We start from the raw sequence: 25,393 nt of genomic DNA, 5'->3' as shown, positions 1-25,393 counted from the left end.
CCGCCACAGGCCGCAGAACCAACCTCAATGCAGTCGCGAACGTGGTAGCCGCCGTGGCAGCACAGGGGGACAGAGGCCGGGTCAGTCCACATCCGCTCCTGCAGCATCCACCTCAAAGCCTTCCTAGTCCGAGCTTTCAGGCCCATTCAATGCCAGTGGGGGCAGGGTTCGCCATAAACTACTCCACTGGCGTATCATCACTTCGGACAGGTGGGTGCTGCAAATCATCCGAAGGGGCTACTCCCTCCCCTTCATGGCGACCCCTCCAACCATGCCACGGCAGAACCACCGCATGTTGGGGGTTCACTTGCGACCGAGAAAGCAGATAGAATTTACCGCCCTCTAGGCCAAGGGGGCAATCATGCGCATTCCAGGGCCAGAAGTAGGATGTGGTTGTTATTCTCACTACTTTCTGGTTCCCAAGAAGGGCAAAGGGGGCCTGCACCCTATGTTGGACCTCAAGAGAGAAGAAGAAGAAGAAGTTCAAGATGCTGACTTTAGCTCAGGTCCTGGCTGCCCTAGGCCCTGGTGACTGGATGGTAGTGTTGGACTTGCAGGACGCTTATTTCCATATCCCCGTCCTGCCGGCCCACCAGCGCTACCTGCGGTTCACAGTAGGCCACAGTTCACCGTGTCACACGAGTGGACCTCGTGTGTTCATGAAAGCAATATAGGTAGTCGCAGCTCATCTGCGCAGATTAGGGGTTCCAGTCTTCCCCTATCTCGAAGACTGGTTGTTGAAGGCGGGCTCGCCCCAGACTGTCGTCTCCCACCTCCAGACGACGGCCAACCTCCTGCACTTGCTGGGGTTCTCCATCAATGTGCCAAAGTCACACCTGAGTCCCTCTCAGAAGCTCCTCTTCATCGGAGCGGTTCTGGACTCGGCGCAGTTTCAGGTTTATCCTCCCGAGCAGCGGGTTCAGGATATTCAGGCTCTGAATACAGCCAGGAATATAATATTTATTTTGTTCAAATGTACTTCATGTTACTTTCCCCTGTTTTTTGTTTTTTGCATTTTTATGTGGTATATAACAGACAGCCATGAATATTTTTTGTTCTAGAGTAAGGATGTCACTCACACATGTATTTCAACATGCCCTGATTCCTTTGTTTTATGCACCACCTTTACCATTAGGCGCCCCCTTTTGTCATACGGGATACGCCATTAGCGCCACATGACCTTCGCTCCCATCCGGACATCATGCTCATCCTCCAAGGGTTTGCCCAGCTCGTGTTACCTTACACTTTTATTACTCTTCACCACCTTCACACAGTAATTGTCTTATTACCCACGACACACCGGAGCTACCTACCCCGCCTCTCGTTTAATCCATATGAGTCTCTATAACTTGTCCCTTGCATATGCCATTCCCATAATAACCCACATCCACTTGGCTACCCTTGCACAGCTCTTGTTTACATCTTACACATCTGTGCTCTGACACTGTTAGTACAGTACAGTGCCCTGTTTCCTTCACAGCGCATGTGTGACCCATTTGCCTCACCTCACAGGTACGGCGACCACGTTCTAGTCGTTCGCCTAACCGGTGTCCAATGAGCCGACCGACCAATCCTGGGACATGCTTCCTTACTAAGGACACACCTCACCACCCATGCCTTCATCCACTATCCGGATGAAGTCAGAGACGCCCACCCCGACCCGTGTCAATTTCCCAGCTTTTAAGGTAAGAGACTCAGACATAGCAACAGGAGACCCCTACTTCATTGCACGCTGCTGACCTTGTCCGATGTGCTGGGACAATGTTAATTAATTTTGACCTTTTTAACCCATTTCAGCAGTGTAGAGACATACCCGTCTCGCACCACACTCACTCAGGCTTGCGATCATTTCGCACGCCGCTGTCTTACTTGAGATCGCCACTGCTGCGATTCAGGTACCTGACATTTTCGTTTCCCGCCATGCCTAGCTACCGCCACCCTGTCTTTATCACACTCTGGAACCACGTAGTATTTATGTTTTCCTATTGCCAGTACACTCGGACTTGCCTCCCCCCCCCCCCCCCCCACCCCCACATTTACCTCTCTCCGGTCATTCGCATTAGCTACCCCGTGAAACACCGTTCTTTTCCTCACATGCAGCAACTCAGCACCTGCCTCGGCATATTATTATTAATTTTGGCACTTTAACCCACTTACTACGTTTCAGGCCCGTTTTTTTTTCTTTGGCTTTAATTACATTACGAAGGTGGTTTTTGATAGACGTCACCCTCGAGTCATTGGAGTGGTTTTAAGACCGTCATGTTCCACATTGTGTGATCTTATTATTACCGTAAGTGCTAAATCGCTACATCGGCAGGGTGCACGCTATTTAACCATCAGCCATTACTTTTAAATGCTATCACTTAGCTAATACTCACTATTGTATTTACTAACACTGATTACAGTTTAAGCTCGTTTATGTTGTGTAACTACAGTTAAAATACAACTGTGTTTGTGCATACATCGTTCTTCTAATCAGTTAACTCTGCGTCAAGACCATTTCCTCCAGAACGCTTTATCAGAACATACCCATTTGTACTGGACCGCCACACCAACAGTGTTCACGTCATTTAATCTTTGACAGTAGGTGTAAATCCCAATAGTCGACTATCACCCAGTGTCATTTATCCTACCATGTCCTAGTAATAAGTGGTTCTATAGCTGACCCGACATTACAGCTGTCCAGGTCTTATCTCGAACGCCAGTGAACCATACGAGTCAAGCTGTTTTTCCACCTAATCTCATTCAGCCACAAACGGAGGTCGGCTAACGCTTTTGTTTTTGTCTTCTCTTAGACCCTGTGTACTACTCATTTACACGCTCTACGTATCTTGTATGTCTGCAACTAGGCTTTCTGTAATTGGGCTTGTACAACCGCACCTCGAGCAGGACTGCGCTTAGTATATATTTATCTCCCATTCACAGGCACTATTATGTATATCTACTTTGATCTTCTCTTAGACAGAACCTCGACTAGGACGTCGTATTACCTTTCTGGTCATCCATGGCCAATATTTGTTACTATTACGGCAAATTCTTTTACCTGATACTACCAGCCATTATGACCTTTGTACTTTACTACCGCGTTTTTTACCTGTGTTTATTGTTCCCACACAATTGTCACTATTGTCACTTTTGTTCAGGTGCTCTCCACTGCACACATATTCCAGTTTTTTCTTTGTATTGGGTACTTAGGGTCTCCACTCTTAAATCCCACCACCACACACAGTCACATTTTCCTTCTGCATTTTCATATGTCAAACCTTCTAACACACCTACCTCCTTCCTTCCTTCAGCACTGAAGAATCACAGCTGCTACACGCTGTGACGAAACACGTGTCGGCTTCATTATTCTTTTCACTTACAACATGCTACTTGGATGTACTGATCATTTATTCCACGATTAAAACTCTATATTGCTACCAGACGAATCTTTCTGAATCATTTCAATAACATTGCTCAATCAAGGCTTCCACCAGGGAACCACTCGACTTTACGTGTGCACAGGACTTTGTTTATGAATTTTGGTACAGGAGACGCTTCTTCTTACCGTTGCAGGGGCTGGTTTTCCGTTGGGTTTGTTCCCCTGACCTGTATGCACCGGGCTTTTACTGTCACAGCAACAACCAAAACCTAAGGAACACGCAGAGCGCCACCACTTCCTTACACATACCCAAACCCATTCTCCCTCGCTAAAATATAACTATAACTTTCACTGGTTTTGTACAAGTGAAAGGTCCAGCTAACTATAACACCCCTGAAACCTATGGTTTTTTCAGTGAATTTCTAAGGTTTTTTAAATGCTAATTTCTAACTATAACGTGCCTGAAAACCTTTGGTTTTTTCAGTAAATTTCAAAGGTTTTTCAAATGCTAGTTTCTAACTATGCCTACAGAGGTAGGACATGTAAAGAAAGAAGAAAAATGCACAGAAAGAAGCAAAAGAAATGCAGAAAGAAGCAACAGAAGTCCACAAAGACGAAGAAAAGTGCAGGAAGACAACAGAGGAGCAAAAAGAACCAACAGAGGAGCAGAAAGAGGCCTTGTTGCAAAATCATCCTGTGTCCACAACCTTTTCAGATGGGTACTGGTGGTAACTGACTCTGACTAACCAGGTGTTAGAAAGTGAGTTTCTGTTGCAGGTCCCCCCCCCACCCACTTTATGCCTGATACCTGATGCACTTTTCCTTGGTGTGCCCTGGGTCCCTGCCAATGAGGTACCCAGGGGCCTGTGTTCCTTCCCTAAAACTGTACTAAAGCCTAAACCCAATTGGCATCTCTGGCCACATGCCAACCCCTAGTAAATGGTACCCTAGTTACCCAGGGCATTGTAACCAGAGAAGACCCCTAAGGGCTGCAGCACTTATTGTGCCACCCTTAGGGGCCCTGTACCCTGACACACACACACTGCCTTTGCAGGCTGAGTGTCCTGGTGCAGAACTAAACAAAGAGTTGACATGGCCCACGTCCCTGTGTGCCAGGCCCACAAACCCACTGCCCTGGCATACATCAGCCACCCCTCTAGCTGGGTGCCCTATGCCAGTGGTGTGGGCACAGGTGCTTGAGCCCTTTGCCTCTACAGTACCCAGGGCTATTCCTGGGCACTGTCAGTGCAGTGATGCCATTAACACCTTCGACGCTCATGAAGAGCTCAACTCGTCATGAGCTACGGTGCTCGTGTGCTCATGACGAGCTCAGCTCGTCATGACCGTTGGAACGCTCGCACGCTGGGCTAATTCCCCTCCTGTGCGAGCCTTCTACAGGAACGGGTGTGGTCATGACGAGCTCAGCTCGTCATGAGCACACGACCACCGTGGCTCATGACGAGCTGAGCTCGTCATGAGCACGGGGCGCTGTGCGCCCCCCCTCCCACAGCACAGCGGGTAATCAGCCCCGCATGCAAGGGGTTAAGAGTATATGGTGCTGGGAGATTGTCATTACGAACTCCACAGGACCATAATGGCTTCACTGAAGGCTGGCAAGTTTGATATCAAACTTCTCAGCACAGTAAACCCACACTGATGCCAGTGTTGGATTTAATGTAAAATGCACTACAGAGGGCATCTTAGAGATGCCCCCTGAAACCTAACCTACAAACCATGTCTTGTCTGAGAGGCTGCCTAGGCTGCCACACAGCAGACATGTTGCTGGACCCCTGGGCCTGCAACAATACACATCCTGGGACGAGGTGCCAAGCTTCCTCCCCCAGGATGGGCCGGGGAAGCTTCAAAGGCATTCCGCCTTTGTGAGCTTCTCCAGACCACTTGCTGTACTCAGCAACTGGCCCCCACCAGTTCTGACCCCACTCTGGTGGGAAGACTGGTGGGAAGCCCTACATCAGGAAGGGGGGTGTGCCAGCCTGTGCCAACTCCACCCCTCAAGTGGGAGAGGCGAGGTAAAGCCGACCACGGGCTCCGGCTATCTTCAAGATGGGGAGCCCTGCCCAATCACAGCTAGGCTCCAGCCCCCTCCCACAGGAGAGGAGCAGGCATGGGGGTGTACCCACCCCAGGACAGGGACCCATTGGTCCCTGCCCTTGCTCTACCTGTAACGCCCCTAAATTTAGTATTTAGGGGCACCCTGAACCTCCCTTCCTTAGATCCTGATTGCAACAAGAAGAACAAGAAACAAGAAGACCTTCCATGCAGCTGCTAACAAAGAGATGACGCCCACTGACTTGGCCCCAGAACCTTACAGGCCTGTTGATCCTTGAACCTGCTCCTGCTAAACTCCGACGTCTCCGGCAGACAGCAACCTCGAAAACCCTGCCTGCCTTAACCCTTCCAAAAGACTGGGACTCCCACGAGTAGTGGTTCTCCTCAAACAGCAATGGCTGCCAAAACTTCCTGGTTTGGAGTGCTGACAGTCAATTAGAATGCAGCTCGTGATCGGCAGGGTGCGCGGATTCTCCATGCCTCTATATATCAATATATATATATTTTTTTTCTCAGCAACTACTGAACGGATTTACACCATTTCAGAAAAAGAGTGCGGCGTGGCATAGGAGCGGAGTAATACCTGAACTTACCCTGGATACAGGAGGGATCAGTTCTAAAGAAAGACATACACTGTGGTACAGGAACCTTACAGTGTTGTTTTAAATATCACTGATCATTGAACAACATACCTAGGTAATACGCCCCGAGGAGGTTCACAGAAGTTGGACGAAACGCATTGGCTGCTTGGCTGTTTTAATTAAAATCTCAAAGTGAAGAATAAAGAAATTTTGTGATACAAATATTGGATGGACATAACCACTTTGGAACTTGGAATTGGTGTTGCAATCCACTTTTGCAATTGATTCAACATTGGTCTCGGTGACTGCTCTCTGGAAACAGCGGGAGTGGTGGAGGTGCACACTGCCCAGTATAATACTCAACACATTGGACTCCTTGTGGAGGATTCTTGCTTTAAGGGAAGTGCATCACATGTACATTGTTTTGTAGATGTTTGGCTTGCTGTTTCATCTTGATACTGTAATGTTTGTACTCGTTATCCTGACATACATAAGGCTCTCCAACTCCTCTTGTTATCTAAGCCAGACAATGAGAGGCCCAATATGAATTTGAGAAGACCACAAGTAGCTGCTACAATTACAAAAATTAAATACACGAAGCAATATATTGTGACTTTGAATTAGGCTACACAAATTTACCCACCATATTTGTTCCTTATTACCAGAATCCCCTGTCCCTAAGAATGTCTCACTGGCTTCCAGTCGCATTACTAGCACACCTTTAAGAGCTTTGCCTGGTACGAACTACTTCAGCCAACTGGCATGGAGCATCAGATTGTCGAACATACACTGATGAACACTATAAGATTTAGGATGGCTGGTTTACAGATAATACCACATCCAATCTTTTTAGTGGCAATACCACTAACATGCTTTGGCAAAAAAACACCGCTGGTGGCACTGACAGAGCAGAACGCTTATGACTCCTAAAACCTTTCCAGACGATGCATGATTGGGTATTCCATATCACCTGAACTATGCAACATATGAAAGCCAGATTTCGTTTGTATGGTAAATAGATGTTGTATTACACGAAAAATGATCTTAAGCAAGAAAGCAGTGGCATGTTGTTTGATGTGCCATACACATACCCAATACCGTGATTTGGGTGCTGCTGTGGGGACCAGTCCCTGCAACTTGTATAACCTTTTAATTTTGTCCTTTTCCTATAATTTCTATTATGTGCATCCACATAAATTTACTTCATGTTCAAAATATTGTCCCGCCCAAAGCAGTAACCTATGTCTCGAAATGCATGATATTTACATAAAATGTTTCGACTGAAAGTTTCCTTATTCAGTGTTAATATGAACATATTCTCGCAATATTAATTTACAGATTGGCATATGTGGAAGAACAGGCAGTGGAAAGTCTTCGTTCTCCTTGGCCTTGTTCAGAATGGTCGACACATTTCAAGGTAAATTGTAAAACGCCCATCTCTAGTTTCATTTTTTTTAAATCTGAAGCTACCAGCATAATACACAAAGCATATCTACTAGCAAAACTAACCGTATTGGCACTCCTGTGCTTTTAAAGATCCCTCTCACTGTATAATTTTCTGATTAATCATGATCTAATAGATTTTCTTGTATCTAATCAAGGGCATACACAGATACAAAACACCTACATTGAAATATGGCTACTTTGACAAGCTTTGCATTTGCTCTTTATTTTGTGTGCCCAAAGCTTAGAATGGTCTGACATTTAATGCGTAGATGTGCTCCATGGACGTCAATTGGGGTTAGCCGGGGTTAGCAGCTGCTACCTCAGACTTATCTCTCGGCACCTCTGGCATTGCCCTTGAATACCCTAATCTCAGCCTCCACGAAGTTCTTGGCAAGAACAGAGAATATAACGGCTAGGACGGTCGACCTTGGAGCTGGGGACCCGGTTTCGATTCGAGTCTCGGCAGGGACGCTCAACATTCTGTGATTCTGGGCAAATCACTTAATCTCCCTGTGCAAACAAAAAATGAATATGTCCATCTGTAATGTAACTGATGCTCATGTAAAGCGCTCTGATACCTTCGGGTCTAGTTTGCGCTTTATATAAAACTCCACAAAAAAAATAAACAGCCCGCCGAACCTTGTTTACTTGTTATAGTTTACTGCTGACCTCTCCTCTAGCTCTTCAGTAGAAAAAATGGAATCTGTGAAGAGGCTAATGGTGGGACGGAGCGTTACACCCTGTGATGTCATCAGGGGCTGGACAGTACTTGATGTCACTAGCTACAAATCAATTAAGGATAGCATGTCTGTGAACTGCTTCAATTCATTCGCCGTAAAATGTTATTGTTTCATTATTTTCTTCTACTTCAGGCTATAAGTATTTGTTAATTTATATAGCAGTTTTATGTACCACATCAACAACTGTCCAACCTGCAACATCTTTGTAACCCTTATGGAATAGTACATGCATGGATACAATTGGCATATATTTTAGGCATATTAACTCTTTTAAACACATCTAACTTTGACGTTTTGGAGAAGCAGAGTCTTTCCTCCACCCACGGATCCTATACATTAAGGTGCCATCTATGCTTGGAGCGAATTTATGATTTGTGAGATATTCACAAATATTTCCAGAAATGCTCCTGCTTTTCTGTGACTCTCACAGATTGAATCAAAAGGCTCAAACGGGACTGTTTCTCATCAGAAAAATAACACATCCAATTGTAAAATGAGAAAAAGTCGCACAAACAATGAGTTATATCTCCACACGCTCGCTATGTCACTCAATATTATGAAAGATTCTGTCAAAGCCATTATAATTCAAGACCGTAGACTTAAAATCAAATTTACAGACGCCAATTTAACAACTCTTTGGTTAAATGCAAAGGAAAAAATAGGAAAATGTTAAGGTGCGAAGACGGGGAAAAAAAGGGATTCATCTCCTTAAGGACACATACCATCCTGAAGACTACCCTTTCTCCTTTGCTGTGTAACAATCTAACCACAAACTTCCAAATTCAGACTTTTATACCTTTCTGAGACTTAAAACAGGTTCGAGGCATGTGGGCTGCTGAATTCATATCTGTGCATAGATCGCCGCCTAGTGTTGGGTCCGGATGATTGCACATTGATGTCCTGGAAGAGTCTTCGAAGTATCACGAGATAGGTGGCTCCTCCCCTGGACTACAGTGCGCATGGGCATCGCCTCCATCCCCAGATTGTTTTTTTCCGCCATTGGGTTCGGATGTGTTTCGGTTCCCTCTGTCGGAATCGATAGTTGTGTAACTTTACTAACTTGAGCCCAAAAGGTCTTTAGGCTTGGCGTCGGTATCGTTTTCGTTCGGGTTTAACTGTTCCTCAGCTCCGAACTCTTGCTGCCCTTCCGCGTGCTGTCGGCGCGGGCGGGCCTATACGACGCTCCAGACATGGAACGAACTCCGTTTAAGAGGTGCCCGGTGTGCACCTCAAAGTATTCACACCTCGACGTGCACCCAGTGTGCAACAAATGTCTGTCGCCGGACCATGATGAGGCCAGGTGTATGGCCTGCTCAAAGTTCCGGTGTAAGAAGACTCTCAAGCTTCGTCGGGCCGCTAGACTCCAGGCCCAGTTATCAGCGCCCCCGCCAGACAACATCTTCGAAGAAGACGTTGGAGACGACAATGTCTTTCAAGTTTCGGACTCTAGCCCGGCGTCGGAGGAAGAAAACTACGACGCGGGAGACGAGGAGTTTGATGAAGTCGTCGGTGAGGTAGGGGACGACGATGGGGCCATTGCCACCGTGGAGGATAGCTCAGAGGAGGAGCATCCTCAAACTGACTCAGGGGTCAACCCCCACTATACGGCCCAGGTCGAGGGATCGCCTTCGGGCCTTACCCAAGACCTCGTTAATCGTCCCACGGCCTCGCCTCCGGGCCCGGCCACGGACATTTCTGATGTGCCACTCCCGTTGAAGAAAACGAAAGTGAAGCCATCGGGGTCCACACCAACGGTTTCGAAACCGAAAGTGAAAGTCGCACTGGTGGGACAGAAGGCTCCAGAGGCCTCAACGTCTAAGAAATTCAAAATGGCCGACAGCAAGAGCCGCGCCAAGATGGCCGCCCCGAAGACCCCGGTGTCGAAGGCGAAGGCGAAGACGACCGACGCGGCTGCGTCGGCGCCGAAGGTGGTCGAGGTCGATGACCCGAAGAAGGCTCCGAAGAAGCGTCAGGACGGCGCCGACTCCGGCCGTCAAGGCCAAGGATGGTGATGTGTCGGCTCCAAAGACCGTGCCTTTCGCCGACCCGACGCCGGACTCGGGGAAATCGCTTGAGCCGGTCCAGCCCTCCCCGGCCTTAACAAAAAAGGTCATGGAGTCCCTGCAGCGGATTCGGAAGGACGCCGTGGCTCCCGAACCGAAGGATGTGGTGCCGAAGCCTACACCAAAGCCGGCAAAGGCGCAAACGCCCATCCACTTCACGCTGCCGCCGAAGACGACGCCGAAGGCTTTCGCTCCGAAGCATGGGGCCGGGGTGCCTTTGAAGTAGGTGTCGACACCCAAGGCATCATTGGTAGGGCCGAAGCCTCGGCTCCAGCCACTCGCAGATGAGGAGCGTCGAGAGGTTATCATCGACGCCAACACCGGGAAGCTCTCTCTCCTCAAACGGAAGATCACCACGGAGCCGGTGTTGGAACATTATCGTATTCCACTCAAAAACAAGAAGGACTCTGCGGGTACTTCTGCCCCTATAGAGCCTGCATCTCCACATAATTTGGAACTTTCACCAACGCATTCAAACGCTGGGGAAGGTGACGGAGATGAAGAGGACGAGTACAATTATCCAGCCTACTCGGATCCAGAGGAGGTAAATGAACCTTGGTCTGCCGGAGGCGACCCTGAGGACCCTCAGTCGGGTCATGAACCGCAGCTTTTTGCAGCAAAGACTTCTCCAACAGAGGACTCTGCAGCCTTCAACGCTCTGATTGAGAGAGCTGCAGCTAATCATGATGTCGACCTACATTCAGATCCCGTGGATGTCGATTTTTTGTTTGACACTTTCTCAGTGGCTGAAAAGTCAGTCAAGACATTGCCTATGCTCAAAGGAGTGCTGAAGCACGCGCCGGAGGTTTTCAGGGAGCCCACTCGGGCGCGAGTCATCAATCCTTGCATTGACAAAAAATACAAGGCAGCGCCCTCGGATCCAACGTACATCAAGGGACACTTGCCACTGGATTCTTTGGTTGTATCCAACGCACGTAAGCGGGCGAACTCGCAGACCACGGGTGACGCTCCTCCCCCAGACAAAGAGTCAAAAATATTTGAAGCCTCAGGGAAACGAATTGCTGCTCAGGCAGCTAATATTTGGCGCATTTCAAACACGCAGGCCCTACTTGCACACTACGATAGGGCGCATTACGACACCCTAGAAACACTTCTGCAGCACTTGCCTGATCAGTACAAGGAGGCGGGTGAAATGTTGATTCAGGAGGGGAAGCTGATCACCAACGCTTCCATCAAATGTGCGCTGGACGTGGCTGATACCGCCTCCAGGGCGATCAACACTAGCGTGTTGCTGAGGAGGCATGCATGGCTTAGAATATCAGGCTTCAAACCTGATATACAGACGACCATCTTGAACCAGACAGTTAATCCTGACCACCTGTTTGTCCCCGAGGTGGATGAGACACTTGAAAAAATAAAGAAAGACACGGACACTGCTAAGTCTATGGGGGCCCTTCAGTCTCAGCAGTTTCGGGGTGGTTCCTTTCGCCGCTCCAATAACAGAGGCACCTCAAGGGGTCAGGCATCGCAATCCACACAGTACTATAAGAGCAACACCCAAACCTCATACACCAACAAGGGTAGAGGTGGTTACAGGGGCAACAACGTCAAAGGCAGGGGACGTGGAAACAACAGCTCCAGGTCCTCCTCCACCAACAAACAGTGACGCCTTGTCACTGCCCCCCGACCACACAACACCGGGAGACTCCAGCAGTTCCTGCCCGCGTGGAAATCCATCACCACGGACAGGTGGGTCAAGTCTCTTATCCAGTACGGTTACTGTCTAGAACTTACTTCCACTCCACCAAACATACCTCCAAGAAACCGTCCTATGTCCGGCGAGCACTTGCACTTGTTGCAGCAGGAGGTTCAAGTCATGCTGCAAAAAGGGGCAATAGAGCTCGTTCCACTGCCGGAAAGGGGAACAGGAGTTTACTCTCTGTACTTTCTCATCCCCAAAAAGGACGGATCCCTCAGGCCCATCCTGGACCTCAGGCCCCTCAACTGGTACATTCTATCGGAGCACTTCCATATGCTCACGTTGCAGCAGGTCCTCCCTCTGCTTCAACAGGGGGACTTCCTGGCTACGCTGGATCTCAAGGATGCATACTTTCATATCCCCCTGCATCCTTCCCACAGGAAGTACCTCAGATTCACGATTCAAGACCAGCACTACCAGTTCAGGGTTCTGCCTTTCGGGGTCACCACAGCGCCAAGAGTCTTTACAAAGTGTCTGGCGACTGTGGCAGCACATCTACGACGCCAGAACGTCCACGTCTACCCCTATCTGGACGACTGGCTCATTCAGGCAAAGTCAGAACAGCAGTGCGCCGACCACGTGTCCTGCACCATTCATCTCCTGCACGATCTGGGATTCTCGCTGAACTATCCAAAATCCCATCTCCAACCCGCCCATATACGGCAGTATCTGGGCGCGACAATAAACACTCTGGCAGCCACTGCGCAGCCAAATTCAGTGAGAATCGCCAGTATCCAAACGCTGATCCAACGATTCAGACCTCAGCACTCGCTTCCAGCGAAGGTGTTCATGCAGTTGATAGGCATGATGGCCTCCTGCATCTCCATCGTCCCGCACGCGAGACTACATATGCATCCGCTTCAGGAGTGCCTAGCACGTCAGTGGACTCAGGCTCATGGGCAACTGACAGACCTAGTGTTGGTGAGCGGTCGGGCGTACAACTCTCTGCATTGGTGGAATCCACAAAACCTTTGCAAGGGCCGACCGTTCCAGGAGCCTGTGCCACAGATTATCCTGACAACGGACGCTTCTCTGCAGGGATGGGGAGCGCATGTACTCCATTACACAGTGCAGGGACTATGGACACTACAGCAAAGGAAGATGCACATCAACGTTTTGGAACTGATGGCAATCTTCATGGCCTTGAAGGCATTCAAAGTACATCTGTGCAACAAGGTCGTGTTGATCCGGACGGACAACATGACGGCCATGTACTACATTCAGAAACAGGGGGGCACACACTCTCCGCAGCTGTCTCATCTGGCTCAGAGCATGTGGAAGTGGGCCATTCAGAGGAACATCTTCCTCATGGCGGAGCATCTCCCGGGCAAGGACAACCAGATGGCGGACCTGCTCAGCAGGCACAGCCACCAAATGCACGAGTGGGAGATACATCCATCAGTACTCCAACCGTACTTCCAAAAGTGGGGTCATCCAGAGATAGACCTGTTCGCCACAAAGGAGAACGCAAAATGCCAAAGCTTCGCCGCCAGGTTCCCACACCCGCAATCGCAGGGCAATGCGATGTGGATGAACTGGTCAGGCAGATTTGCGTACGCTTTTCCCCCAGCACCTCTGATACCGCTGGTGGCACGCAAACTCAGGCAGCACTCGATGACTCTCATCCTGGTTGCTCCAACGAGGGCTCGCCAACCATGGTACACCACGTTTCTGGAACTCTCCGTGGTACCGCATCAAAGGCTTCATCTCACTCCCAGCCTTCTGACGCAGAGCCATGGCGACATTCAGCACCCAGATCCGCAACAGCTCAACCTGGCGATCTGGCTCCTGAAGTCCTAGAGTTTGGCTACCTCAATCTTCCCCCCGATTGCATGGACATCATTCGGGAGGCAAGGAAGCCCACTACTCGAGCTTGTTATGCGGCTAAATGGAAGCGGTTTGTCATTTACTATGTAAACCACGATATTGACCCGCTAGATGCTTCCATTCAGAACATCATTTGTTACCTGTTCCACCTGTACCAATGCAATTTGGCGTATTCTTCCATCCGCATTCACTTGTCTGCAATGGCAGCATACCTCCAAAATAGGCAACACCTATCACTTTTTAAGGTCCCTGCTATCAAGGCTTTTCTGGAAGGACTCAAAAGGGTCATTCCACCACGGACACCACCAGCTCCGGAATGGAACCACAATGTGGTTCTTACAAGGCTGATGGGTCCTCCCTTTGAGCCACTGCACTCTTGTGAGCTTCAGTTTCTGACTTGGAAGGTTGCTTTCTTAGTAGCAATTACATCGCTACGGAGGGTTAGTGAGTTGCAGGCGCTCACCATCCAAGAACCTTTCTTCCAAGAACACGCTAACAGGGTGGTGCTCCGCTCTAACCCTAAATTCTTACCCAAGGTTGTATCTCAATTCCACATGAACCAGACAATTGAGTTGCCAGTGTTTTTTCAAAACCCAGAGTCGCTGGCGGAGCGGATGCTCCACACCCTTGACGTTAAAAGAGCCTTAATGTACTACATTGACAGGACAAAAGATTTTCGTAAGACCAAGCAACTTTTCGTTGCATTTGCCTCACACCACAAGGGAAACGCTATCTCCAAAGCTGGGATCGCTAGGTGGATCGTGAAATGCATTCAGATCTGTTACGCTAAGGCTAAACGCACTCTCACAATTCCACCAAGAGCCCACTCCACCAGAAAGTTGGGGGCCTCTATGGCTTTCCTAGGTAACATTCCCTTAGAAGATATTTGTAGAGCAGCCACATGGTCTACCACACATACTTTCACTAAACATTACTGTGTAGACGTGCACTCCAAACAGCAGGCAGCTGTTGGTCAGGCTGTTCTCAAAACACTTTTTCAAACTGCTGCAGCTGGCACGGGCGGCCGCCAATAATAGGAGGACTGCTATGTATTCTATGCACAGATATGAATTCAGCAGCCCACATGCCTCGAACTGCAAATGCTACTTACCAGTATGCATCTGTTCTTGGCATGTAGGGCTGCTGACATTCATATCGCCCACCCTCCTCCCCGGCGCCTGTAGCAGCTGCAGTATCCATATACATATATATATATGCTCTTAGCATGGGCATCACTCACATACTTCACTCCATCTCTGCCAATGGCTAAAAACAATCTGGGGATGGAGGCGATGCCCATGCGCACTGTAGTCCAGGGGAGGAGCCACCTATCTCGTGATACTTCGAAGACTCTTCCAGGACAACAATGTGCAATCATCCGGACCCAACACTAGGCGGCGATCTATGCACAGATATGAATGTCAGCAGCCCTACATGCCAAGAACAGATGCATACTGGTAAGTAGCATTTGCATTATCAACATACTAAACATTTCACATCTCTTTGATTGCTTTCAATAGCTGGTAACGTTTTCTACATACAAACATGCTGCTAGTAACATGTACAAAGTCTTAGGGGAAATGAACGATAAAATAAATAAAGACATTGCCATGAAATATGGGAAATCTTTTAATTCCTCAATCAGAAAACCATTAACGGTAAAAGAATGGCACTACATGTCCAAAATACAAGATCTCTCCCCTCCTATATCAATGCAAATTTTGGGCGACTTGTTTTTCGTCCCGTATTAGACTTTATAAACAGGGCATCATTGACTCCACTAAATGTTGGAGCTGCCTAGAGAGGAAGCAGATCTACACCATATGCTATACTATTGCGCCAGTCTTAGAAATGTATGGTCCGAGATTGAAGGGGTAATTAGTTATATCATCAATTTCAATATTTCTCTAAATCCTTATTACATTCTATTTGGTCCTTGGCTTATGAATCTTTCCACTAAAAATACGAAGAACAACATTTATCTCTCTGATCCTCCTCTAACAATTGGCATCAAGACAATTTTATGTGAATGGAAGAACAACATTGCTTCACATCACACATGGTGAGCATGCGTATGTTTTATAAAAAGTTCAGATTCACAACAACTATATTATTAGATCTGCTAACCCTCGGTGAAACACTTTTGATCTATATTTACAAAAGGCTAAACCTCCTTACATATTTATTCACATCATTTCTTCTTTACCAATATGTAGTATCACAATCTTATTTCTGGCTCCCCCTCCCACCCTGCCTTCCTTATCTCCAACTCATCTGGCCATCCCAACCCCATCGTCTCCACCTCTGTGTAAAAGGCTCTTTTCCTCTTTCTTCTTCTCTCTCGCTTTTCGGCTGACTTCATTTCATACATCTCTTCCTTTATTCCACGTATTTTTATAAGTTTCCATTATGTTCATAGCAATTCACTGACTAAATCAGCTAACATGTTCACAATCTATTACACAATATATAGAAATGTTGTGATTATATTAATATGTTTAGAAATATTATTTATACTGTCTTTTTTTCAAAACTAAAGGGTAGATGTATCAAGCTTGTTTCTTGTCGCAAACGCTGCGATTCGCAAAATAGCAGGGTTTGCGACAAGAAAAACGGGAAATTAGGGGCCAGATGTATCAAGGCTTTTGCGACTCGCAAACGGCCTTTTTGCATTTTTTCCTATGTATCAAAAAATCACAATTTAAGGAATCGCAATAATTTGCGATTCCTTATTTTGCCATAACATTTAAGGAATCGCAAAATTTGTATTAAATGATATGTATGATACATTTTTGAATTGCGAAATTGTGTTAAGAAATCGCAATTTACCACCAACTTGTAGTTGGTGGTAATTTGCGATTTCTCTTAAAAATGCCCTATTTGGCATTTGTGAGGGTGGCATGTGACACACATACATGCCCATAGGGCATGTATGTGTGCCACATGCACACACATGTAGATTTCAGAGGTGCAGTAGGGTGTCTTTGAGACACCCCTGCACCCTTGAAATAATTCTCAAATTGCGATTAGCAAATTGCGAATTCGCAATTTGAGAATTATTGCACTATCATTCCTATGGGCCTCCTGGCCCATAGGAATGCATTGGAAATTATTCTTTATTTGCGAATTCGCAAATTGCGAATTCGCAAATAAAGAATAATAAGGAATCGCTAAAAAATAGTGATTCTGTACATACATACCGTTTGGCGAATTCTAAATAGCGATTCGCAAAAAATCGCTATTTAGGATTCGCAAAACAGTATCTTGATACATCTGGCCCTAGTTGTATCATGCAAAAAGTTAGCAATATTAAGGAATCGCAAATTTTGCGATTCCTTAACATTGCACAAGCATTTAAGAAATCGTAAATTGCGATTTCTCAAATGCTATGTATGAAACATTTCATTTTAGCGAATTTTGGCTAAGAAATCACAAATTACCACCAACTTGTAGTTGGTGGTAATTTGCGAATTCTTTTACAAATGCACTTTATGCTATTTGTAAAGGTGCCATGTGACGTTCATACATGCCCTTCGGGCATGTATGTGCGCCATATGCGCACAGATGTCATTTTCAGGGGTGCAGCAGGGTGTCCTTGAGACACCCTGCACCCTTGAAATTATTCTCAATTTGCAATTAGCAAATTGCGAATCGCAAATTGAGAATAATTTCACATTCATTCCTATGGGCCTCCTGGCCCATAGAAATGAATGGGAAAGTATTCCTTATTTGCGATTAGCAATTTGCTAATCGCAAATAAGGAATTTAAAAAAATCGCTAAAAATAGCGAATTTTTACATACATGCCATTTTGCAATTCCCAAATAGCGATTCCTTAAAAATCGGTATTTGGAAATCGCAAAAGGGTATGTCGATACATCTAGCCCTATGTTTATATTACCTATATGAAAGAAAAGTACATTACTTCCTGTATTGTATTACATTTCTTTAAAAATCAAATGAAAAGTTTTGAAACGAAAAAAAGTTATATCTCCAACCAAATGTGTTAAAGGCAGGCATGCTTTGGCATATAGTTACTGTCAATTGTTAAGTTGGTGACATATATCAGAATACATTTAGGGTCAGAACTGGTCGCAGAACTTTTACGGAGGGCAATCTTTGCGGACACTGTATTTGAGAGTCTAAATCCCAATTTGATAAATCTGGAAAAGCCTTGCAAAATGGTTCCAAAACAAACAAGCGTGCATCGTTAACTTCAGGGCTCCCTTGAACTAGCACTAGGCATCAGTTATTGTGTCATTGATCTTTCACCAGGTACCCATGTTGCTCAGCGTTATCAAAAACTTTCACATTTGACTCAACGTTCTGTGCTGCTTTTTTTATTAGTATGACCATCACACCAATAGAGTTTACCGCAGCCTGGCTGCAATGTGGTTGTGCCCCCCATAAGCATTCACAAGATCCATTTTGCTGTGCTTGTTGCATTGTTCACTCTGCTCAGGGCTGTTACATCTGCTTGAGGGTTGTACAAAAAGTTTGCAGATAAGTATAACTTTTCGCCAGCAAGCTAAGAGAAAATTGAAAACAACTAAAAACAGTCTCTGCCACACACAATACTGTAGCAACGCCTGACAAACCAAGCGTCTTGACTGCAACCTCAGGAATATTACTGCTCTTGCACTTATGAGAGTTTCACCACCCGTCTCATTCTTGGGTGAATTGGAGAGTCAACTGACGCAGACACTGGATCTAATGATGATGAGCTGCATTTATGCTGCTCTAATCTTGTCACAGTTTTCAGTCTTCAGAACTCTGAAGCACCCGACAGCAGAGTAGCTCCACCTTACTGAGTCACGTCTATGCTATTGGTTTGGTGTCTTTCTGAACTATGAATGGTAAACGCTGTGGGAAGAACTGTTTTGCAGATGGTTAGGGCATCCATCATGGTAAGTTTAATAGCAGGGGCCCATGCAATGACAACGAGTCTGAAGATATGTATTTTACGGGTCAGAATACAAATCTTCATTTAACTGGAGGCAGTATCGAGTTAATTCAGTCTGCATTTCTAAATGGCGGGACGGTTTGCTGGGTGCAGCTCTAATGAAGAAGGAATACAATCCATCAGCCTCCACTTTCAATGTTAGCAGATGTGAAACAGGAATTCTCTTATTCTGAAGCTTCTGGCCAGGTCAATTTGTAAGAACCCTGCAGGCTCAAAGTAATTAGATACATCCAAAGAGAGGCAACCAGAAGCGCGTATAGGTCCAGCATACATGCTCCTTAACAGAGTTAACAACAAAGGGTATGCAGTACCTGTAGTACAAAGATAATGAATGTTAGGTCAGTTGTGAACTGAGGAATCATCCTGGGTAGTCTGACTCCTCAAGTGCAAGAGCCCTCAAACATCCTAAAGAGTGTAAAGCTTCATCATAAGGGCATGCTCCTCGTTGTGCTGGTGCTGCAATGCCCGACGGGCACTTGCACAGGGACTCTTTGCCAGAGATCTTTTGGATTTTATGCCATATGTGAGGTGTAGGTGTGGTGCTGTGGGTGAATACTGCTATAAGAAATGTGTATGTGTGAAAAGTGTGTATTAAAATAGACTAAGTGGTCCTCGTGAGTTTAATAAATACGTTCACTTAAAATTAAAAGTTAAAGAAAGTGGTGGCTATCAGAAGAGACAAGGATCTGTGATACCTCAGTGAGTCAACATGTTTCTTGCAATAATGTGTCACTATTGAGCTTGTGGCAGTTCATCAGTACCAGAGTTCTCTAATATACACAGTGGTTGGAATCTTGAATTGTATATTTCCAGAAGATTACCATTCTAGGTAATGGAAACATTGCATACATTGATATGTTAGTACAATGCTGCTAAAAACGGACCCACTTTAGGTAACAGTTATGCCTCCTTGGGAAGATGCAGAGGAAATGCAGTAGCCCTTCCCGTGGTGTCTGAGGAAGCAGAGACAGGATAGGTATTCCCGCTGGCACTGTGCCACAATTTACTACACTACACACCACTACCCTCTACGCTAATCCACTCATGCCACTGAACGCTACGCCACTGCATCGTATGCTAATACACTCTATGATTCTCATTCTATGACATTTCAGTCTATGCCATTCCATTGTACACCCCTCCAATCTATGCCACTCCAACCTGCGCTGTTTCAATGTATGCAATTCCACTCTTCACTACTATACTCTACACTATTCCACTCTATGGCACTCCTTTCTACTCCCCTCCACTCCACTCCACTGTATGCTATGCCACTGTATGCCACTCCACTGTACACCACTATACTATACTTCACTCCACTCTATGACACTCCAGTGTATGCTATTCCTCTACTCCACTCCACTCTACACCACTACACTGTACACTATTGCATTCAATGCCACTCCACTGAATTCCAATTCAGTCCACGCCACTCCACTGTACCCCACTCCACTCTATGCCACCCACTATATGCTATTCCACTGTATGCCACACCACTCTATACCACTTCACGCCACTCCAGTCTACACTTTTCCATTGTACAACTCTCCATTCTATGACACTCCACTGTACACAACTCCACTGTACTCAACTACAACTGTATGCTGTTCCACTCTACGTCACTCCACTCTTTGCTACTCCAGTCTACGCCACTGCACTTTATGCCATTCCACTGTACGGCATTATACTTGACCCCACTCCACTTTATGCTACTCCACTCTACGCTATTCCAGTGTAGGCCACACCAGTCTACCTAACTCCACTCCACTGTACCACGCTCATAAATACTGTAGGAAATTCTACGCCCCTGCACTCTACTACACTACAGTATTCACCATAACACTCCTCTTTACAACAATTTACTTCAGTCAATGCAAGTCTACTTTACTCTATGCCATGGTACGAGACTCTACTGTACTCTACATCACTCTATGCCATTTCATCCCACGTAACTATACTGTGCTCTAGAACACACTACTCAACTGTACTATACTACTGCCCTCTATGCCTTTCTACTGGATGCTATCTTATGACCTCAACTCTACGAGAATCTGTGCCCCACCAATCTACGATACTGTACCACACTCTACATTACTCCATGCCGCTCCAATTTACAACACTGTAATCCACTCTGCCATAACTCCACTCTACAACACTTTACTACAATCTACTACATGTTGGTCCACTCCACTGTACAAAACACCCCTCAACTCTCCAACACCATACTGCACTCTATGCTACGTCACTCCATTGTACTCCACTCCATGCCACCCTACTCCACAGCACACTACAACACTCTACGCTACACCACTACACTGGAATCCACTACAGTCCTCTCGTCAACTGTACATCACTTTACCCAACTCGATCCCACTGTACAACACTCCACTCTACACTGTTCCAGTCTACCAAACACTACTACACTCTATGCAACTCCACTATACAACACTCTGTGCCACTATAGCATACTGTACTCCACTCTATGCTCCGACAATACACTATACAACCCTCTACTCAACTCTATGCCCCTACACTCCACTGTACAACACTCTACCTCACTCTTTGACTTCTTCCAAAACTCTACATCACACTAGAGTACTGTACAAAATGCCACTCCAGTTTAAGAGCAGTCCATGCTATGCCTCAGCACTCTATTGCATGTCACACTACAGTACTGTAATGTACAACATTCCACTCCACTCTATGACACTTTACCCCTCTGTAAACTAAGCCAGTCCACTCTACTCTACTGTATGACACGGTACAACACTCTCCTCCACTCTACTATACGACATTCCACTTACCTACAGTCCACTCGACCACACTAGCCGTTCTTTAAAAAAGCATTATAATTCAGTGAAAAAAACAACGGTTAAACCATGGTTACAGTTAGGAAAATGAAGTTATTCTTTCTATACACACCAAACTTAAATTACATTAGTAATTCTTAAGTTATACTTATTTCTTAAATTTATAATTTAGGCACCACCTTTGAATTACTATAACTTCAGTTATTATTTCCATACAAATGAAACGTGAACTACACAAACATTATACATTGGAAAGTTAAATGTATACCTTAAAAATATCATTTATGCAATACCTTCAAATTACGATCACTGACTCACCTTAATACCTCATGTATCGAACTCGGTAGCAACACTACATGAACTATAACTCACCACTCTACCATGCGCTGACTTTTCAAAATTCATGTCATTTTCAATGTCCTAAGCGTAGTTGTAAATTCTATGATTTCACATATCATAGGTGATGTAATATGAAAGTGTCTAAGAAGTGTGTGTAAAAGGAACAAGTTATAGTTCATGTAGTGTGCCTACCTAGTGCAATACACTGTATATGGGGGTGCACAAGTATGTATATATGTGCTTGCGTATGTGTGTGTGTATAAATATGTATATATATATATATATATATAATCACTGAGCTGAAGGTTTTTCTAAGCATCTCTCTGCAATATTTCAAAATTCCATTACAGTCAGACATTCAGAAAGATGGTTGATAGCATTTCCATGATGTTACAAGAATTGAAAAAAGTCAAACGTGTTCTTACAAACAGTAATTCTTGCCAGCTAAACATTCTAAACTATTTCAAACTTTATACGGCCATTGAGGCAATTTGCTGTATATAGCACCATTTCTTCTGCACTGCACATCACATCAGGTACCTGGTGTATGGAGAAACTGCTAGACTTTTGATCAGGTGTTTTCTAACTGGAATCTGTTACAAGACCCAAAGGCAAAACGCGTTTAGGCTCTGGGTCGAAGTAGCAGAGCCATGCCCTCAGTCACACAATGCAGTCAAATGCTTTTTTTAAATAAATTTTTCTCCATTTTACCAAAGTGGCTGCAGCAATGCATTTACAAAAAAGATACATGTTCAACATAATTGAATTGTTGAAAACTTTTGCGGTGATTTTGTTGTAGAAAGTGTGTTCAAACGGGTTCTCATTCAATGTCTGATGGTTCAGTGGACTAATGGAGCCACTAACAGAATCTGTGTTTGACCTTGTGGTCACAGGTTCAAGTGCTAATAGACCAAATGAGCCTTTCAACTCTCTGAGATTGTAAACAAGAACACCATTCAGCTGAATTACAAGAAACCCTTTTTGTTCAACACCAAGATGCCCTTCAGGGTGAGTGTGTACTTTATGAATACACATAATGTTATTCTTAGCCTATCTATTGTGATTTCGGCATCTTGCTCTATTGCACATTGTGATAATCAAAATATGTGATAACCTTGTTATAAGTTCCTACATGTTTGTCAATCCTTTAGTGAACCTAGACTATGCTGAATGAATGGTGAGGAAGTCTTGTCTTGCAGATCTTCAGAAAGCATTTAGCATTTCATTGTGTTTGCCTTCACATCATCCACATTAATTTAGGATGTAAATCTTTAATAGTTTCCTATGTGTGGTTCATTTTTTCTTCAAATGCATACTAGGCAGCCTCACTTGGCCCCTATAATCGGTAATGATTTACTTTTCATGGCCTTTCACTTTAGGTACCCCAAATGCAGAAGATTTAGGCAGTTACTACATGCCCTTTCCATCCAGTAGGGAAGAGACCATGGTGAGATCCACAGCTGAGGATGTTGAAATGTGTTCAAACATAGTTCATAAAGTAACTTCGATAAAATAGATAGCGCATCCTTAGACTTGTCTTACCTATTTCTTGAAGAGTTTGATTCCTCTACAGTCCAATCGTCATCCTTCACAGCACTACAAAACCTGTGTACTACAAAAGTAGTGTTGACAACATTATTCAGTTTCATTAGCTTTATTCGATTTTGAGGTATAAAATCATAAAAGCACATTGCAATATATAATCAACATTACATTACATTTCATCTCATTTTACAACATGTAATATTATGGCATAAAGTCTTTAAAAGAAAACGGGTACCAAATAGATCATTGCTGAGTATATTAGGTCAGGTTTGGATGTTAGTGTCCCTCATCCTGGTGCCATTTCGGCCCAACCAAAAGTGTCTCTCTTCTTTAGAAAAGCTTCTCTGGGATAAAAGTCAGATAGTCCCCAGGTGTGTATAGGCCCATCTCCTATCTGTGGTTGCCAGGTCTGGAGGTATGGGACAACATTACTGTTTCTAAACTTTATTAACACCAGATCGACAGGTCTCTCTTTTCGAAGCGGGCCCAGCCAACCCACCCTTCTAACACCTAGTATTCTACCGTCGATATCAGGAGGCAGGGGTCTATTCTTTGCTAACCAAAACAGTGTCTTGTTTGTTAGTTCTTGTTGACTTTCTGCTTTTCCATTAGTAAGTACTGGGACTCCAGAAAGGACGCACACAAACGGGGCAGCCTCCGGTGGTAGTTGTATGTGGTTAGTTTTTTGTGGAATATTCACTGAATTGGGGAGTGACCTTTTGGATGGTATAGTTAGTTTATTTAGCCCCGTTTCAAGTGGACAACTATGTGGTATTGTACGTTTTGCGGGCACATTCTGGATAGTTGGAATTAACGAATGTGATGCTACTGGTCGGAGTTGGTTGATGTTACTTTGAGGAGTTGTTAGAGACACTGCAGTTTTGGTAAGAGACTGTGAGCGATTAGAGCCGACCGTACTTTTTAGAAGTAGTGAGTTTGTTTTAGTCATTTCCTCAATTGGCATGATCCTCTCCCCGAGATTGTTCATTCTTTCTATCAGGGGATGTATCAAAGAGTTGATCATGGTTTGCATCTGAGCCAAGAGGGTTGGTGAGGTAAGGGATACAGGGACTAACATTTTCGCGGGATCCTTACATGTTTCCGGGGAAAGGGTAATAAGCAATGGTGAGTTCAACGCCAGTTTTTGCTGCTTTGTACCAGGGAGGGACATTATGGGGTTAGTGTTATCTATAGCAGGTGAAGAAATTGGCGTACCCAGGAGATTTCCATATGGTGGGGATAATATGCAGGAATGGGGACTTGTAATGACTATGGGGCGGGCAGAAGCACTAATTTGTTCAGGGGTGGTCTCAACAGCAACATACTTGGTTTTACATAAGCTATTAAGTTCCTCTAACAGTGATAGGCTTTGTGGGGCGGCAGTTAACTGTGGGGGGGGGGGGGGAGTCACTTATGGGACAGTCTATTGACAGTTGTCTTTGTTCTGTTCTAACTGTTTTTTGGACTTTCAGTGGTGTTGTTTTGGTGAGGTAGTGGACCAGCGTCCCCTTGGCCAGGTCCCTTGTCTGTGAGGAGTTATTTCGGCCCCCCTTGCGTGTCATGATATCAGTAGCAACAGGCACCACCAGGGACAGGGGATGTTTCCACAACAAGTTATTTTACCTCCTTTTGGTGCGCGGCCAAGGGGGGTGGCCCGGCCCGTCCTCCTCTGGCCTCTGATGGCCGCAGATGGCCCCGCCCTTGTCCCGGGCTTCTCCCGCGCGCGACTCGCGGGGCGAGAGGCGTTCCTCTCCCTTTACGCGCCTCCGGGCGCTCTGCTCTCATCACTTTTGCACCACAGCCGCCGGGGCACCTGGGGATTGAAGTCCCAGCCCTCACGGCGACTGTGGTACTGGCGCTGGACTGCGGGACCCGCTGCTGTAGATTGCCGTTTCCCTCACGGCGTGGACACTAGCGCTGGAGTGC

The 25,393-nt window shown here is 45.7% G+C and overlaps 1 protein-coding gene across 1 annotated transcript in view; it reads left to right on the top strand.

The window, feature by feature from the left end:
* ABCC8 (ATP binding cassette subfamily C member 8) overlaps positions 1 to 25,393 on the top strand; it is a 1,237,886-nt gene that overhangs the window by 1,145,343 nt on the left and 67,150 nt on the right. Inside the window, exon 34 of the mRNA XM_086954145.1 lies at positions 7,354 to 7,432. Coding sequence (XP_086810271.1) covers positions 7,354 to 7,432 — 79 coding nt within the window. The remainder of the gene's footprint in view (positions 1 to 7,353; positions 7,433 to 25,393) is intronic.

The sequence above is a fragment of the Lissotriton vulgaris genome, chromosome 2_1, assembly GCF_964263255.1.
Source record: "Lissotriton vulgaris chromosome 2_1, aLisVul1.2, whole genome shotgun sequence".
Lineage (NCBI taxonomy): Eukaryota > Metazoa > Chordata > Amphibia > Caudata > Salamandridae > Lissotriton > Lissotriton vulgaris.
The sequence above is the reverse complement of the archived record's forward strand: the minus strand, read 5'-3'. Positions and strand labels throughout refer to the sequence as shown.